Below are 19,170 nucleotides of genomic sequence, written 5' to 3' on the forward strand. Positions count from 1 at the left end.
GAAATCAAATTATATGAACATTCAAACCCACTGTGCAATTTTTTAAAAAATAGATTCATATAATTATACAAGTGATAGACAATTAATGCTTATGTGATATTGCGAGCTAGAAGTTGAGTTATAACCATCATTTATGACCGTCTTTAACACTTTCTAGTATGCTTGTCAGTCACTTGTAGAACCATGGAATCAATAGGTTGGAAGAGACCTTTGAGATAATCAACTCCGACCATCCCTGTCCACTACTAAATCATGTCCCCAGGCACCTCAACTACTTGCCAAAAGGGTTTAAAAAACACCTCCAGGGATAGGACTCCACCACCTCCCTGGGCAGTCGTCCAGTGCCTGAGAACCCTTTCAGTGAAGAAATTTTTTCTAGTGTCCAATCTAAACTTCCTCTGACAGAGCATAAGGCTGAGAGGAGATCAACACGCACCTCTCTGCAACCTCCATTTAGGTAGTTGTAAAGAATGATGAGGTCTCCCCTCAGCCTCCTCCAGGCTAAACAGCCACAAGTCCACTCCTCGTAATCCTTGTTTTCCACCCCCTTCACCAGTTTTGCTGCTCTTCCCTGGACATGCTTCAGGACCTAAATGTCTTTCTTAGAGTGAGGGGCCTAGAACTGAAGCCAGTATTTAAGGTATGGCCTCACCAGTGCAGAATACAGGGGGAGAATCGCTTCCCTGGTTCTGCTGGCCACTGCATTTCTGATACATTTCTTATATATCTTATCACTCCCATTCATTGTGTCTCAATGAGAATGTGAGGTAATGTATAGCTGCACCCAGCGGAGCCAGCTGAGAGGAAACAGAGGGGTTTTATGTGAACCATTCACACTGGAATTTGGCCAGTACTTCACAGGAGGAGTAGTATTAACCTTGAAAAATGCCAACAGTTATTTAGATGCTCAATTCAAGGCCTCATCTCTGGCTTTGAAGTCCATTGCTCTCAAACTGTAGACAACGCCATCACTTAGGACTTTGAGTCTAATGAAAGTACCATTGAATATGGAAGCTGTGTGCATCAGTGTCTTTTAGACATAAATGTTTGCAAGTATAACTCTGGTACCTCGTGTTCCCTTGTTTCACATCTTTGAAGAGTGGTGGTGATCTTTGAAGGAGAGAACACGAGGGCTCAGCGTTACCTGAGGCCACCCTTGCACTGCAGACTGGTCCCAAGCACTTGAGGGGTGACAGCCACAACACATCATTCTGAAATGCTGGTTTCTGGATTATTTAGTTTTGCATCGGTACAGACATGCAGGGTGCGTACTGTATCTGCTCATTGCAGCCTCGAGCAGAGCCAGGATCCGCGTGGTTAATCTGACATCACTGATATGCTGTTCACTGACTGCATTTGAACTCTTATTCCACAGCAGTTGAGACTTCTGTGATTTTTCTTAAGTATTCCTCAGCCCCCGCACTGCAAAACAGAGTTCTATTCCTCCATTCTTCCCAAATGCTCTTGGATGACACATAATGGCCCTGCGAGGCAGCTTTCCCTGGCTAGATGGGATGGGATGATTTGCAGCTTGGCTGTAAATGAGTGGGACCTGGAAGACAGCCCAGATTCCAGAGTAAATCTGCTTTTTTTTTGACAAGTACAGTGTGTGAGTCCTTAAGGGAGATGAAAGAAGATGGAGACTGTAAAGTGCAAAGGGAAAGATTTGAATCTGCAAAAACTAGGTTCCTTGTTGCTCCTGGGAATTTTAAAAGCAAGGTGGTACTTCTGATGCACTGTGATTTCTCCTTCTTGTCTTGGACAGTGAAACGTTTTGTGTTCAAACCATATTCACCAGGCAAACATTAGTGGGGATTATCTGAGTGTCCTCCTAGATAGGAACGGGAATTGAGGGGGCTGTTTCCTTCTCCGTGGGGAACTGCACAGTTTGAGGCCCTGTGCTTGCTGCCAGAGCTTTTCTGGGACTATGGCCCTGCTTCAGAATCTGAAAGTCTGAAAATGAAGCTTTCCTTGCGAGGCAGTCTTAACGCTGGCAGTAGGACGTTTGTAAGCCTTTCCCAGCACTAGGTTCAAGTAGCTGGAATAACAAGGGACAGTAGAGAGTTGTCCAAAAGACTTGTGAGGATATGATCTCATTGTTCAGCACTGCTCATTCCGAACAAGACTGCTCGGTTCAGTGCTCTGGTGTAGATGACTGTCCTTGATGCCTTCTGGTTGCACCACAGCTTGCAGTGACCTTGTGAAGTTGATCTGGAAGAAGAGCAAAGAGAAAGACCCGGGGAAATGCCCATAGACTCTGATATCATTATATTGAGTAATTAGAAGCGTTTTTCTGCCATATGAAATCTTCCTCCTGAGTTCCTCTTGGCATGTAGATCTTACACAGAAGAGAAAGCGGAATGACTACACACAAAGTAGTACATTTGGCGAGGCTAACAAAAGAAGATGTGGCGTGATTAAAAAATGTCAGTCACATACCAACCACAAGGTGAAAAGGTACAAGGCTTTCTTGCATAAGGATTATACTGGAAAACACATTATGCACTTTTCTTCGGTACAGACTTACTGAAATCCTCTTGTTTCAAAATAAGCTTAGTAAGGCTAAGGCTCCTCTTGGAGCACTGATTTGATAATTTTCATAGTTATGCCCCTGACTAGTGCCAGGTACATCTTCACATTCCTATTTGCAACAAACATCTATAAAGACAACAGAATAGCAGTTTTCAGTAATCACAGGACATTAGGAAAGTTGAGGCATGTGCTTAACAACAGGCAACTGGGAATTTTTACAACATCAGAATGCAAAGCAATGGCATAAACCTTAAGAAGAAGCTAAAACAGACAAGAAAATAAGGTTTTCTTTGTCAATATGGAGGACAGACATACAAAACTCTTTGTAAATTTTGCTTTAAAGTAAATCTTTCTGTAAAACAGACCCATTTAATCTGAGTTTGGGAACCATACCAGGACCAAAGGGGCTTTCTGTAATTTGTTTGTTAAACCTTATAGACTACTTTATCAACATGTCCGTGAAAACTCCCTGTTTGCAGAGAACTGAAATTAGCGGCCTCAAGTTGCACCAGGGGAGGTTCAGATTATACACCAGGAAGGAATTCTTCACTGAAAGGGTTCTCAGGCACTGGCAGAGGCTGCCCAGGAAGGTGGTTGAATCGCCATCCCTGGAGGCATTCAAAGATGAGATGCTCAGAGATATGGTTTAGTAGTGGACAGGTACGGTTGGACTCGATCTCAAAAGTCTTTTCCAACCAAACAATTCTATTATTCTATTATATTGTCATAGTCTTTGTCCAGAGACTCATAAGCTTATGGATTGATGAAATCTGCCAAGGACTCATGGTTGTTGTATAGGCAGGACATGGCAAAAGTCATGGCAACTGATAAAATTTTGCAGTTACCTAAGAAAGCAGCACTAAAACTTCTCCAAATTGTCTGTCATTGGACAATTTTTTTTCTTTCCGTGGAAAAATACTTTGGGGTTTCCTCACTCAGAAATTTCTGCTATTTAAAATGCAGACTCAGGAGGGGAAAGCTCAATGTCTCTAAAGCTTCATGTTCCCACTGCAGGTCAGTTAAAACATTTCTGTCCTGTATTGTTTCACTTTCTAAAAATTCAAGTTGCAATTGGGTAAGGAGAAGAGGAAGTTCACTGTTAAACAATTTTTAAACTTAAAAATTGTTAAACTGCAAATTTTAGAGCAAGAGATCTCAAGCAGAAACTTCTGACATATGTGCCTTGTCTAAATGACCGTTCTTTGCCTCACTACGTGTCAATAATCTGCTGTCTCTTTTGCTACAGAGTCGTTTCAGGTTGTCGTGAGAGGAAATGGATTCCGACATGCCCGTAATGTGGACAGAGTGCTCTGCAGTTTCAGGATCAACGACTCAGTCACTCTTAGTAAGCTGGCTTGATATTTTTTGTCTGACTCCACACTGGCAGGTATTTCCTTGTGAAACGTTTTAGTTCTTCAAATATGTTGACTGTGAAGGCAATAGTTATGGGATAAGGAGCTATTAATTGGCAGAAAGCAGAAGATTTTTTTTTTTTAGAGGAAAATTGCTGGTGGCATTGTACGCCAAGACTCTGACAGCCACTGTGCGAACAGACAGGCTTGAGCAGTAGAGGGGTCAAAATATAGAAGACAAGGAAGTTGCCTGCTAAGAGTACCTGTATGTGTCTTGCTGGGTTCAGCACGTGGAGAGATCAGGTCTGTTTCTCTCCTTACCTGTATTTTGTGGTACTTAGCGAGCCTGGTCATGCAGCTTAAATAAATGCTTTTACTGGGAACTGCGTTGGGCAGTGGCTGATGCCTTGCTGTGGTTCTGTGGATGCAGCTTGGAAAGGTGTTTCCTCTACAGAATTCACCCAGCGGCAGAACTGAAGAGAAGCAAATCAGACCTTGAGTGCATGTTATTTTTGTGAAGTGTAGTGAGCCGTTTAGCTGAAAGAATTAATGGTCCTATTGTTCTCCTCTGGCATGACCACAAACCCACACTGGAAATCAGATAGCATAACTCCTAGCTGATCTCCCCAGTGACAGCAGAATTCACCTTTTCTAATATGGAATCCATTCCATGTTAGGGTAGGGAGGCCCTGGCCCAGGTTGCCCGGGAAAGTTGTGGCTACCACATCCCTGGAGGTGTTCAAGGCCAGGTTGGATGGGGCCACAGGCAGCCTGATCCCATGGGAGGTGTCCCTGCGCATGGCAGAGGCATTGGAAGTGGATGATCTTTAAGGTCCCTTCCAACCCAAACCATTCTACGATTCTATGATGCAGACGGTGCCTGATTGTTTTGAAGGTGGTCCTGACTCTTCTGAGTCTTACATGTGGACGTCTAATGACTCAGTTCTGGACTTTGCTCATGCTGTTACCATGCAAGGGAGCAGTTTGCTGTTTGCCTTGTGAGGGATGCCACTGAGCACTCAGGGCAGGTATAGACAGTGAGCGTTTGTAACTTGTCTGAATGTCTTTTGTACTGTTCTGCTGGCCTCCTCTGTAGTAGGCCAGCTCTTGTGTCATAAAACAGAAAGCTTGGCTGGCTTAATTTTTTAATGTTTCTTTGTGTTTGCTGAATTCAGATATATGTGTGTTACAAGCAGAAGCTGGAGGGCTACGTGTCTGGGGAGGGAGAAGTAGGAAAGGAGAAGGACCTGAGTTAAAGCACTGGGGTGGGGAGAATACAGTGAATTAATTCAGTGAATTAATTGCTTTGGAGGCATCTCCATGCAGCCCAGAGATAAGAGGTGTGCGAACAAGTGAGAGGTGGCTTTCAAAAAAGAGCAAGTGAGGCAGCCACAGATTCATACTTTTCCTTTTAAGCTCCATAAAATCGGACCCAAACCTGATGTGTGGCCAGAACTCCTTAAACCTGGATCATGGTTGCATTTAGGTGTTGAACAATGTTTGGTTTCTCCCCAGAGTTCAGATCCAAAGTTTTGTTTGGATCATACGTCTTCTGTAGTTCTCTAGAGCTTGGCAGGAAACCCTCCTTTCTCTCTCCACCTGGAAGGTTCCAATGGAAATTAAATTGCTGCTCAAATATTTAGAAGTTTTCTTTTCATTAAAAGCCTGAAGCTGTGTGATGCATACCCCAAAGCCTTTGGGTTTGTCTGCTAGAAGCTGGCAGTTTGTTGCCTTCTTAATTTGTGTCTCCTGTCTTCCTTCAAGAAAACTCTGAATAACCCATATCCAAGATAAAATTTGGGTGCAAATTTCTACTTTGTGGAGGAGCTACTATAAGTTCAAGAGAAATGTCAGTGAAAGATTTTTCAAGCATTTTCATTCTACGCTAAAAAATGCATGGACTTGTATAATGGAAGTCATAGGACTCACAAGACGATCACAAAGCATTGCAGAAGCCCCTAAAGTTGCAAGATTTAGGAGTGCCCGTGGCACCCTGCTGTAGCTTGGCCTGGCCTTGTTTTAAGTCCAAAACATCTCTCAGGCCAGATATCTCTTTGAGAGATTTGTGCTGTCGGTGATGTCTAAAGCAAGACTGGTTGAGTGAATTTGTGCAGCATTTCCATTTTAGGACCATCGGGGATAGATTTGCAACCTGTGTGGGTGGGGATAAGAGCTAGGTTTGGTCTTTCAGTGGGGGAAGGACATCATGACTCTCTTTCCTCATGTTGCTTTCCATTTCTTCTATAAAATGCCTTCAAGAGCTGCAGAACAAAGATCTTTTGAGCATGAGTTCTGAAGGCCTGAAAAATTTGTATCTCTGGCTTAATTTGAACTTTTTGTTAGGACTCTTGAAATAAGTCTATATCTTGAAGAGAGAAAGCACTGGAAGCTGGATGTAAAATGAGTAAATACTGTTCTACAGACAGGGGAAATGACGTATGCTGCTGAAGGTAGCTGTTCCGAGTGAGCTCATCGCAGACAAGTGCAGAGGTGTCCTGCCACCCAGCCTAGTACTCCCCTCACTGGTTTATGGAGCCTCTTCAGAAGCTAGAGATTTGGTACAGGTCTCCTTTCTCTACTGCTTGTTCTTCTTGCAGTTCTGCCTCCGTATCCATCCAGCAATTGTCCCTCCTAGGGCCCTCGCTGCATTGTGAGTCTGGGACAGGGCTCTGAGCCTGAATGGAAGGTAAAAGTGCGAGAGAATCATAGAATAGTTTGAGTTGGAAGGGACCTTAAAGATCATCCAATTGCAACCCCCCTGCCGTGGGCAGGGACACCTCCCACTGGATCAGGCTGCCCAAGGCCCATCCAACCTGGCCTTGAACACCTCCAGGGATGGGGCAGTCACAACTTCCCTGGGCAGCCTGTGCCAGTCCCTCCCCACTCTCATGGTGAAGAAATTCTTCCTAATGTCCAGTCTAAATCTGCCCTCTCCAGTTTATACCCAAGGTAAAAGTAGTTCCTGTCAGCTGTGTGAGGCCATTAATATTAATGCTGTCCTTCCTTTCTCTCCCATGTAAAGTCTGTTCGGCACTGGATTTTCTGTTCCACTTTTTCTTTGAAAGAAGACTACTTGCTCACTACTTGTGAGGTTACCTCTGTTCCTTGAGGCTATGCTTGTTGTGACCTGCCATGGTATCCCTATTGCATCTCAGCTCAGCTTCCTCAGAGCTGGCTGGCTCTGGAGCAAGGCATTCATTCCTAGAAACATCTAAAGTCTCCACAGAGCTAAGAATGTCATCCATCAGCTTTCCACTCTTCAACGTGTCCTGTCTATGGAGACACAAAACTAGCCAGTGTTACCAGTGGAAGGTGAGGCCACACCTCAAAAATAGTGTTCAGTTTTGGGCCCTTTACTCTAAGAAAGACATTGAGGTCCTGGAGTGTGTCCAGAGAAGAGCAATGAAGCTGGTGAAGGGGCTGGAGAACAAGTCATCCGAGGGCCAGCTGAAGGACCTGGGGTTGTTTAGCCTGGAGAAGAGGAGACTGAGGGAAGACCTCATCACTCTCCACAACTACATAAAAGGAGATTGTAGAGAGGAGGGAGCTGGTCTCTTCTCCCAGGTGACAGAATCATAGAATCATAGAATCACCAGGTTGGAAAGGACCTACTGGATCATTGAGTCCAACCATTCCTAACACTCCCTTAAACCATGTCCCCCAAGCACTTCATCAACCCGTTCCTTAAACACCTCCAGGGAAGGTGACTCGACCACCTCCCTGGGCAGCTGTTCCAGTGCCCGATGACTCTTTCTGTGAAGAATTTTTTTCTGATATCCAACCTGAACCTCCCCTGGTGGAGCTTCAGGCCATTCCCCCTTGTCCTGTCCCTTGTCACTGGGGAGAAGAGCCCAGCTCCCTCCTCTCCACAACCTCCTTTCAGGTAGTTGTAGAGAGTAATAAGGTCTCCCCTCAGCCTCCTCTTCTCCAGGCTAAACAACCCCAGCTCTCTCAGCCGCTCCTCATAAGACTTGTTCTCCAGCCCCCTCACCAGCTCCTTGTTTTTCTCTGGACACGCTCCAGAACCTCAACGTCCTTCTTGTGGTGAGGGACCCAGAACTGAACACAGGATTCAAGGTGCGTTCTCACCAGTGCCGAGCGCAGAGGGAGAATCCCCTCCCTGGACCTGCTGGTCACACCGTTTCTGATCCATGCCAAGATGCCATTGGCCTTCTTGGCCCCCTGGGCACACTGCTGGCTCATGTTCAGTCGCTGTCAACCATCACCCCCAGGTCCTTCTCCTCTGTACAGCTCTCCAGCCACTCTTCCCCCAGTCTGTAGCGCTGCATAGGGTTGTTGTGCCCCAAGTGCAGGACCCGGCATTTGGCCTTGTTAAACCTCATGCCATTGGCCTCAGCCCAGCGGTCCAGCCTGTTCAGATCCCTTTGCAGAGCTTCCCTACCCTCCAGCAGATCCACGCTTCCACCCAGTTTAGTGTCATCCACAAACTTGCTGAGGGTGCACTCAATGCCTTCATCCAGGTCATTGATAAAGACATTGAACAGGGTTGGACCCAGTACCGAGCCCTGAGGAACCCCACTTGTAACTGCCCTCCAGCTGGAGTTAACTCCATTGACCACCACTCTCTGGGCCATCCGACCAGTTTTCAACCCAGGAGAGTGTGCGCCTGTCCAGGCCAGAGGCTGACAGTTTCTGAAGCAGAATGCTGTGAGAAACTGTGTCAAAGGCTTTACTGAAGTCCAAGAAGACTCCATCCACAGCCTTTCCCCCATCCAGTAGTTGAGTGGTTTTGTCATAGAAGGTGATCAGGTTAGTTTGGCAAGATCTGCCTTTTGTAAACCCATGTTGACTGGGCCTGATCACCCGGTTCTCTTGCATGTGCTTCATGATAGCACTCAACATTACCTGTTCCATGACTTTCCCTGGCACTGAGGTGAGACTGACAGGCCTGTAGTTCCCCGGATCCTCCCTGCAACCGTTCTTGTAGATGGGCACAACATCAGCCAGCCTCCAGTCCAGTGGAACTTCCCCAGTCAGCCAGGACTGCTGGAAGATGATGGAAAGGGGTTTGGAAAGGACATCCGCCAGCTCCTTCAATACTCTTGGGTGGATCCCATCCGGCCCCATAGACTTGTGGGTGTCGAGCTGGGCAAGCAAGTCTCTAACCGCCTCCTCTTGGATCACGGGAGCCTCATTCTGCTCCTCTAACTCCTGGGTTCGTACACAGAGGGAACAACTTTCCTTGCTATTAAAGACTGAGGCAGAGAAGGCATTAAGTACCTCAGCCTTATCCTCATCCCCTGTCACTGTTGTTCCTTCTGCATCCAATAGGGACTGAATATTCTCCCTAGTCCTCCTTTTCTTGTTGATATATTTGTAGAAAGATATTTTATTATGTTTCACAGACTTAGCCAATTTGATTTCTAATTGGGCCTTAGCCCTCCTGATTTTTTCCCTGCACGATCTCACTTCGTCCCTGTAGTCACCCAAGACGCCTGCCCTTTCCTCCAAAGTTCATAGACCTTCTTCTTCTTTTTGATGCATCCCAAAATCTCCCTGCTCCACCAAGCTGGCTTTTCCCCCCGCCGTCTCCTTTTCTGGAACACAGGGATGGTTTGCTCCTGAGCTGCTAGGATTTCATTTTTTAAGAGCGCCCAGCCCTCATGGGCTCCCTTGCCCTGAAGGACTGTATCCCATGGGACTTTGCCAACCAACCTTCTGAACAGGCCAAAGTCTGCCCTCTGGAAGTTTAATGTGACTGTTTTGCTAATCCCCTTCTTTTATCCCACCTAGAACTGAAAACCCTATCATCTCATGATCGCTTAATCCCAGGCGTCCTCCAACCGTCACATCCGCCACAAGACCTTCCCTATTCTCAAACAGCAGGTCATGGAGGACACCCTCCCTTGTTGGTTCACTAACTGTTGTGTGAGGAAGTTGTCTTCCACGCAGTCCTAGAACCTCCTAGACTGCTTCCTTTCTGCTGTATTGTACTCCCAGCAGATATCTGGAAGATTGAAGTCACCCACGAGGACAAGAGGCAGAGATCTAGAGACCATCCCCAGCTGTTTATAGAAGAGCTCGTCAGCTGCCTCCTCTTGGCTGGGTGGTCTGTAGCAGACTCCCATCACAATGTCTGCCTTCTTGTGGGCTCCTCTGATTTTAGCCCATAAGCACTCAGTCCCTTCCTTACCGTAATCCAGCTCAAGGGTATCGAAGCACTCCTTAACATAGAGGGCTACGCCGCCTCCTTTCCTACCCTTCCTGTCCCTCCTGAAGAGTTTATACCCCCCCCGTAGCTGTACTCCAGTTATATGAGTCATCCCACCACATTTCTGTGATGACAACGACATCATAGTCACCTCGCCCTACAACAGCTTCCAGCTCCTCCTTCTTATTGCCCATGGTGCGTGCATTGGTGTAAATGCACTTCAGCTGAGCTGACGAACCTTCATCCCTCATAAAGGGCATAGAGTTCATTCCCAATTGGCTGGTCCTTGGAATAACTAACTCCACAGTTCCAGTTTCATTCTTGCGGTCCCCAGCTGTATTTGCCCCCTCTTTCTCTGTGGTGGTGTACTGGTCGTCCACTCCAGCACACCATATCTCAGTCACTGGACCCACTTCCAGGCTCATTCCCAACTAGCCTGGTCTCCTCCCCTCCCCCTTCACATCTAGTTTAAAGCTTTATTTAAAAGCCTAACTAGATTTTTAGAAAGTACCTTAGACCCCTTGGAGACAAGCGTGTCCCATCCCTACTAAGAAAGTCTGGGGGTGGGTGGGTCACTCCATGATCAAAGAATCCAAAGCCTCTCTCCTCACACCAGGCTCGGAGCCAGGCATTAAACAGCTGTTTGTGTTTGACCTCCTGTTCCTTATACCTTAGTGTTGGGATGGAACAAAACACCACTTGTGCTCCAGAGCCCTCCATCGTTCTCCCCAGAGCCCTGAAGTCTCTTTTGATGGCTATAAGCTTTCTGCGCTGTAAGTCATCATGGCCTATTTGAAATACCAGCAGGGGGTAATAATCCGTTTCCTTCACCAAGGAAGGGAGTTTTCTAGTGACATCCTTCATTGACGCCCCCGGCAAGCAGCAGACCTCCCTGTGGAGCGGGTCCGCTCTGCAGATGGGTCCCTCTGCTCCTTTTAGAAGGGAATCCCCCAGGACAATCACTCTCCTCTTTTTATTAACAGAGGATGTTTTTAAGGTCCTCTGAGGATGCCGGAGCCTAGGGAATGTTTCTAGGCTGTGGGAGCCATCTTCGTCTTCCCTGGGCATAGGTTCTACCTGCAGCGCTTCATATCTATTTTTGAGGGTGATTTGGGGGTTTGTTGTCTGGGTGGGGGGAGCAGGTTTCCTGCGCCAGACAGGGACTTGCTGCTATTCCCCATCTCTTGATCCCCCAGCCTTGCAGTCCGTAGGTGGGAGCTGCTTAGCCACACTGGCTCCAGCAGCCTGCTGAGTTTCGGAGAGGGCGCTGCTCCAGAGATCTATTTCCCTCTCGCATTCCCTGATCATCCTTAACCTATTTACTTCCTCCCTCAGCTCTGCCACCATGCAAAGGAGTTGCCCCACGCGAGCACAGCTCCCACAAGTGGAGCAGTTACCAGAGGCATGAGCTGGTGGGGAAGGGGGGTGCTGCCTGCAGCCCAGGCTCTGCGGAGCTGCACGGACCCACTGAGGCTCTGTGACAGGGGACAGGACAAGATGGAGTGGCCTTAAGCTGTGTCAGGGAAAGTTTAGATTGGACATCAGGAAAAAATTCTTCACAGAAAGGGTTCTGAAGCACTGGAACAGCTGCCCAGGGAGGTGGTGGAGTCCCCGTCCCTGGAGGGGTTTAAAAGGCGGGTAAGGTTAAATGCTTGGGGACATGACTTAGTAGTGGACAGAGATGGTTGGAGTTGATCTCAAAGGATTTTTCCAACCTAATGACTCTGTGGTTCTGTGATTCTACAAACTATTTGTAAGGGTTACCTCACTCCCAAATACTGTAGCCTGATGCTAGCTGGAGGTGAGGAGGAAGTCTCCTTCCTCTCTTTTTGCGTGCTGATTAATTTGTTATGGTGTCTGTCATCATAATTTCATAGTAACTTTCAGGAAAGATCAGCTTGTCTTATGCAGCCCATGGGCTTTTTTTTTGGAAGCAGTCTTCCTGTGTCCACTAAATGACTGTGGAAAATGAGGATAAGGGCCAAATATGTCCCCCACCTTCTGCCCTGATGCATTTGTTGTGTCGTGAATCAATGCAGAGACGAAAAGTGAGCTTATTCTCCTTGGCAGTGCACCAAGACTTCTTAGTTTGCTTTGCACAGCACTAGGTTTGATGCAGCAACCTGGAAGCAAGGGGCCATAAACTCAGTTTCTGAGTTCAAACAATTCCATGGTTGAGGGAACCCAACATTTGCTCATCAATGTTCCCAAACCCAAGAATCTCCTGGTGAGAACTGGCACAGCACTGTTAAGTTTTAAGTTGCTCTGTGCAAGAACGTATCCTGGTGTTTGGCTTTACTGGAGCCTGCAGCTCCAGCCCGTGTTCTCAGTGTGCCTTTGTGGCGCTTGGCTGCAAACACCTTAACATCAGAGTTCATCATAAGAGTATTTTATGGAAACCTTATGGACATTGGATAGCTCAGCTGTTTTTGTTTGCTTGAAACCTCTCAGCCCCTGATTGTGTCAGGGAGGGAGGTATTTTTAAAGATAACACTAAGCCAACAATTCCTGAAATCTTAAATTATCCCAGATGAGATGGAGAGCAGCACAGCTAGGACTTGCTGAGGCTAAGGGCATGAGCTAATAGATTTTTATTGGGATTATTGGCAGACAAAAGTGCCAGGTGAAGAGAGCATCGGCTCATAATGTTCATAGCTATGGGATAAAAAAAGGAACATCTGTAGAAACCATGAAGAATATTTGGCTGAGCAGAAGTGCATGTTCAACAGCAGGGTGTTCTCTGCCAACAGCAGGACCTAAGAGAATTGGTTTCAGACTGCACAGAGTTAAAAGTAATTATCCAGTGTGGTGACTTATGACTGCTTTGTGGTGCTAAAATGTCTTTGTCTGCTTGGATTGTGCAGGACCCAGCAAAGATAGTTCTGGGCATAGAGGCGAGCTCTGTCCCAGGCAATTTAAAAGTGAATGAAAAGAAGAAAGATTGATAAGGAAGCAGCATGAACCACAGCAGAGGTGCAGCGAGAGCTTTTGCATCCTAGTGAATGCTCTGGATGCTTGGCCAAACCAATCCTTTGCACAAACTAACCTGTTTTTTTCAGCATCATCTTGAAGCGAGGGAAAGTGAGGCAAATACAGGGAGAGCAGGAGTGCCAGGTATCAGCAGAGAGTGAGCTGAATAGGGAACTGTATCCCAAAACTGCACAACAAATGCTTTCAACATATCACTTTCTGTTTTTAAAGCCTAGCAGGTTTCTCCATTTTCCCCATCTTCCCTTATTCCTGGCAACACAGTACATTACTTGTAATAGTGTCTTTACTTTCTCACCGCCTGGTCGCTCCGAGCATGGGAATATTTTCCTTTGCAGTTTGACCCTCTAATCCCCTATTTCCCCGCTTGGTCAGGTCACTTAAACCCCCACTGAATCATTGCTTTTCTTGTAGTAGCTTTTCCCTCTTTCCACTGTAGTACTAGAGAATGTCTATCACTGTACAAATTCCATCAGGTGTTTTGGGGAGTACAACCTTTATGTAGGTCACAACAGATGCCTCTAATTTTTCTTAGGTGAACATGCACACTATAGTGAGCATCCTATTTTGGAAGCGGCCTAAGGCATTACTTGACAAAGAATATGAGAATGGGAGAAATGATCACACTTCCCTGAAATGCTCTTCTAGCCTCCAGCAAATTGCAGTGTAGAAACTACAATCGGGGTTCCTAGGTGTTTACCTCCAGCAGATTTCTCTGCAGCTCTTCAAGCCAGGGATGGAGGAACAAGCAGGAAACTTAGGCTGAGTGAGGAGGAGAATCCTTGTGCAATGTGGAGTGCTTTGCCAAGCTCGGTTGCTGGTGCTGGGGCACCAGGATGGTTTCTCACTGTGACATTAGTACGTGTGCAAATAAGCATGATGGAGCTTGTGGTAACAGCTCGGAGATTGGAGTGGGGCTGTTTCAGTGCTGGACTGAGACTCCTGCCTGAGAGTGACCCTGTTGTACTGCAGCATGGGCTGCTCTCCTGAGCTGCCAGTTGTGAGCACGAGCAAATTAATATCGTGGAGCTTTACCAAGTTCCATTAGAAGTCTTGAAGTTATGCATGCTTTTTGAACAGAGCTGTATGCACAGCAAATGAATGTATCAGAGGAAAAGCGATTCCTTCCAGACCCCTTCTCTCTTATCCAGAGACTGTTACAAATGTTCTGTGCTTATCTATCTCTTTCCCCCATCTCCTAGGCTCTGTTCTGAATGACTTTGGCATTCAAAGCTCGCATCCCTACACAAAGCAGAGCAATTATAGCATGATCTCAATGTGGTTTTCATGACAGCATTAACAAAACATTTCTTATTTATGGGTCTTTCTCACTGCCAGTTTCTCTAGCTCAGAGAGTGTTCCAGTGTCTTTCTACATTCCTGTCTCCCCACAAAATGGATTTGAAATAAAAACTTCGCTTGCAGAGTTGTCACAAGGAGTGGCATAAGAGGAGGAGTCAGCCAGAATGAAGAAAGGTTGTGCTTTGGTAGATTGTGCAGAGAATTATGGAGGTGTTTTGTCTCATCTGAGGTGACAAAGGACAATAGAAGTGCTCAGGCTCACGATGGCTGAGGGCTAACCCACCTCGAGTGGGCTGAGGTACAAGGAACAGCTGCCTTGGCACAGATGGTGCTGAGGGAGTGGTGTGCGAGAGCAGCCAGAGCCCACCCCAGTTTGGCTGTGCTAATCGAATGGCCCAAAGTCTTCTATCTTGTAGTAACAGAAGGCTAGGTCGAAGCATTTTCTGAGATGTGCTTTAGTTGAACACAAATCATAAGTATAGGGATAACAGAAGGAGATTGTTACTCAGTGATATATGGAAAGTTTGGCAAACGGCTTTTGCAGCCTTTTCTGGCCTGAAATCCTGCTGATATTGCGAGTCCAACAGTCAGTGCTTGTGATATTGTGGTGGCAATTTGAAAATGTTGTGCTTTCTGAAACCCTTCTGTAAGTCAGCTTTCAGTATGCCAGTCGGTTCCAAGATGAACCATTAAACAGAGAAAAGGCTGCTAATTTCAGCTTGGTTATATGGCTAAAAGAAAGTACTACAGTCTGTCTTGGTCACCTTCTTCGGGTTTTTGTACCTCTCTGTTATTGAGGTTTGTTCATCTGTGTTAAAACATCATGCATATATCGAGGCTTTTATTATTACAGTTGGGAAGTGCTCCAAGTCCTGGCTTGCCAAAAGGTTACACCCTGCTAATGGCAAAAGAAACTGTTCACTAATGCAGGGACAAATAGGTTTTACAGGCTGTGGATAGTTGTTAAAAGGTGTAGGAATGCTGCCTGGTGAATTACTGGAATCCTAGCAGCAGAAAGTGCCTTGCTGCAAGGGCATCTGCAGAAAATAGATGGATTTTTGTGAGATGTTTGACCCTTCTCCATTTCTGCACCCTGCTCTGAAGGGCTTAAGTCAGCACTGACTTGTTTTAGTTGCCCATGAGTCCTGGGGTTTTTTTTTTTTATATGATGAGAACCTTCTTTTGCTTGATGGAGGAGTGAGAGGCACCTGGGTAAGGAGCAAACTGTGCCCACTGCTATGGGCGGACTTTCTCAAACGCAAGGCATTGCAATATTTCCTGGAGGTGCCCAAGCTCTGCCGTTGGCTGGTGTCGACGGTGCAATCAAGGCCAAGGAGGCAAAGTGATTTCTTCCCAGTTACCCAGGCAGCCAGGCTGAGGGCTGAGACCCCTCCCTGGGCAGCAAAGTCAACGACATCGAGCTGAGTGCTCCGCCCTTCACCTTCTTTGGCTCTTCCATTAGAATCATCAGTGGAGAGGAGTCCAAACCACACAATTCAGCTTTTGGCACAAGATCTGGAGTTTGGGAGCATTCATGCCCACCACTTACTGTGCAGGAATACAGCAAGTTATTCTGTAGCGGGCAAGAAAATCGTCCCGCTTCCAAATGCATCCTGCAGGTACAGATGCAAGAACAGATGAGAAGTGTTGCTTTGTTTGGTTTCCCTATATAAGTTTTCCAGGAAGGAGTCGTATGGCCAGAGTTATGAAAACCAAATGGATCCTCTTTTGTTTGGAGCAGAAGAAAATAGTCACTCATTTTTGTGGTGAAACACAAGCATTCTCCAAACAAAATAAGCTCTCCCTGTAGCCAGCCTGGCCAGCCACGAGTCCTCTCATGGGACTGTGGGTCTGATAAACTTTCTACAGAGGCATAGACTTGAATGCGAGCTCGGGTGGGAAGAGAGAGAAAGAGAAACAAAAAGCTAATGACATCTAAGCAAAAGGCCTCGCAAAATTAAGCCAACTTTTGTTTTAGCAAATGCTGGCACAGAGAATTCTTTGGCCTTTCTGTCAGTGTTAGCAAAGAAGAAAACAAGACCTTGGTCTTCATTCTCTTGGCACGTATGCACTGGGACAATGCCATAAATTTATGGGAGCTAATGATATCTTCATAAATCAGGGTAAGAACAGGGCTGCAGAGCCAGACTCACCACCACTGAGCATCTGCCTTGCTTCTGCAAAGTGGGAGGTGCTGCTGGTTGGATTTAGTGACCTCATGGCAAACCTGAGTCCCTGTGTGTGATGCAAGCTCGCCATAGGAAGTAGGGGACGTGCATTCTGCCACTACACTGCGTGTTTTAAATGCCTGTTGTCTTTCTACCTCTCTCTTAATGAGGACATCATCTTCTGGACAGTATGGGGCTGGAAAAGGAATACCTTGTGCTAAAAGCACCTGCTCCTAAAGATGAATATACTGTGTTCTTGCATTGAGGCTGTGGGAAAGCAGCTATAATGTGGTATTTCCCAGGCCACCAGCAGGAGCAGGGATCTAGAGGGATCACCAAAGCCTGAAGGCTGTTCTCAGTAGGTGAACCATGATGCAGAAGCAAAGCCTGTTGGTGAAAACCATATCCAGCTGGCTAAAATGTTTTACCTTCAGCTGGTTGCTGTGTCAAACAGTCCTTAACAAAGTAAGTGCTGCGGGTAACCCAAAAATTCAAGAGTATAAGTAGGCCTGGGATCTGCTGGAAGCTGGAAACATAAAGAAAACTTCAGTGGAGATTACAAATTTCATTACCATGCCATTTTTTTAATGGAGTGTGAAAAATAAACATTTCCTAACCTGCTTGAGGAAATAATCGTTTATATTACAGCCAAAGCAAAGAAATACACTGGTATGAAACAGGGATTACAATGTGTGATAGGAATTACTAGAGTAGTATTACTGCTTTCTAAAATTTTGTATTGAGTGGAAACCTTTCCTTGTCTGGAGAAGAATGCTTGATTTGGTGAGTTCTGCTTCTGCATGAGGGTAAAGCTCTTACAGTCTGCATCTCTTATCTTTATGCCTCATCCACTGCGGTACAATCATAGAATCATAGCATCATAGAAGCATAGAATAGTTTGGGCTGGAAGGGACCTTAAAGATCGTCTAGTTCCAACCCCCCTGTCATGGGCAGGGCACCTCCCACTCGATCAAGTTGCTCAAGGCTCCATCCAACCTGGCCTTGAACACCTCCAGGGATGGGGCAGCCACAACTTCCCTGGGCAACATGTTCCAGGGCCTCACCACTCTCATAGTGAAGAAATTCTTCCTTATGTCCAGTCTAAATCTGCCCCTCTCCAGTTTATACCCATTGCCCCTCATCCTATCACTACAAACCTTTGTAAGCAGTAAACAGTAAATGTGAGGTGCTGGTTGGTTTTCCTGAGATGCAGGATATCTGCTGTGACTTTGTATTTACTCTGTAACTCCATGGGCTAAACTCATGCCTACAGTTAATGCCTACAGTTACCTCAGAATGACTGCTTCTTATCCTTCGTGCAGTGTTTGATCTTGCTTATGTTTCAAAAGTGAGGTAAAGCAGTATTTAAGCTTGGACTTCAACACCTCTGTTACTGATCAGGTAATCAATCCCGATATTTCTTTTTTCCAGATGAGAAGCCTTTTGTAGTGGAAGATACCTACTTACTCTGCCCAGCACCTGTGCTGCAAGAAGTTGGCATGTATGTTTTTTTAAATATATTCAAATATTTACTTTGCCTGTGGGAAAATGAGCTTGTGTCATTCCACTATATTTTGTCTTTCTGTGCATCTAGTCAATCACCATTGTCTCTTGTGCTTGCCTGGTGAACTGGCAGTTGTGCACTGGAGCACGGGGGGGATAGCAGCATCAGTGGGAATTAGCCTTTTCCAAAAGCTCTTCTGTGCATCAGGAGCCTGGGTGCCAGAGGATATTATCCAGGAGAGGGCTGTGGACCAGCTTGCCTGACTTTGTTGTGGGTTTTTTTTCAGGGAAGCAGCTCTTCAAGTCAGTATGAATGATGGTCTGAGCTTCATCTCCAGCTCCGTCATCATCTCCAGCACTCACTGTGTAAGTTCCAATTCATGTACCTAAAATGATGCAGTTGAGCGGTGGTGCTTAACAGCAGATGTTTGTTACACCAGTATAAGGGCTTCCAAGCTGATTGCAGACCTGAAGGTTAGGTCTGTTTGAAGATCTGGGGCTGAAGTACGACAGCCAGAAAGATGTAGAATGAAGTGATGGTAACAAGCAGGAAGGTTTTCTTCCCTGTGTGCAAAGGAGCAGTCAGTGCTTTGGGTTTCCTCTGTGTGCTATGTTTCAGAAATGATCAGGTTTGGAAAGGGATCTGGAGTGTTGTCTTCAAAAAGCTGCACCACAATCAGCAGTGACTTCACATGGCAGCCCCGCACTCCCTTTGGTGGGAATGCTTTGAACTCTGATTTTGTTGCTCTCCAGAAATGGCTATTCAATTGGAGAAGGAACAAAGCAAGGGGCTTGACAGCCTCATAAGTTTTACTAGGTCTTTATTTTTTTAAGTTGCTCCACAAAAAAAACCTTTCTTTGAAACACGTGAATAATCTGCAAATATCCAATTTTCCCTGTAAACAATACCTGTCCTGTCCTGTCCTGTCCTGCCCTTCAAGGGCTGTCTGGAGGGAATCCAGGGAGGAAAACTCCATTAAGCATATAGCTGAAGCAGACGGCTAAGTTCCCAGCAAGTAAAGGCCAGAAATGAACAATTAGAAATGGACAATTAGAAAAGCCAGACTTTGGCTCCTAAGCTATGGATGCAGGCATTTAAAGATCAGAACAGATAGAGCCGAGATACTGAACTACCTAAAAAGCTTTATCACCCT

At 46.1% G+C, this 19,170-nt stretch overlaps 1 protein-coding gene across 2 annotated transcripts in view; it reads left to right on the top strand.

Annotated features, from left to right (window-relative positions):
* Positions 1 to 19,170, top strand: part of ANTXR1 (ANTXR cell adhesion molecule 1) — a 112,622-nt gene that overhangs the window by 28,294 nt on the left and 65,158 nt on the right. For both annotated transcript variants that reach the window (XM_009569678.2, XM_054049712.1), the window contains 3 exons: positions 3,779 to 3,877; positions 17,945 to 18,014; positions 18,304 to 18,382. In XM_009569678.2, the coding sequence (XP_009567973.2) occupies positions 3,779 to 3,877; positions 17,945 to 18,014; positions 18,304 to 18,382 (248 nt within the window). The remainder of the gene's footprint in view (positions 1 to 3,778; positions 3,878 to 17,944; positions 18,015 to 18,303; positions 18,383 to 19,170) is intronic.

This window comes from Cuculus canorus, chromosome 26 (assembly GCF_017976375.1).
Source record: "Cuculus canorus isolate bCucCan1 chromosome 26, bCucCan1.pri, whole genome shotgun sequence".
NCBI classification, from domain to species: Eukaryota; Metazoa; Chordata; class Aves; order Cuculiformes; family Cuculidae; genus Cuculus; species Cuculus canorus.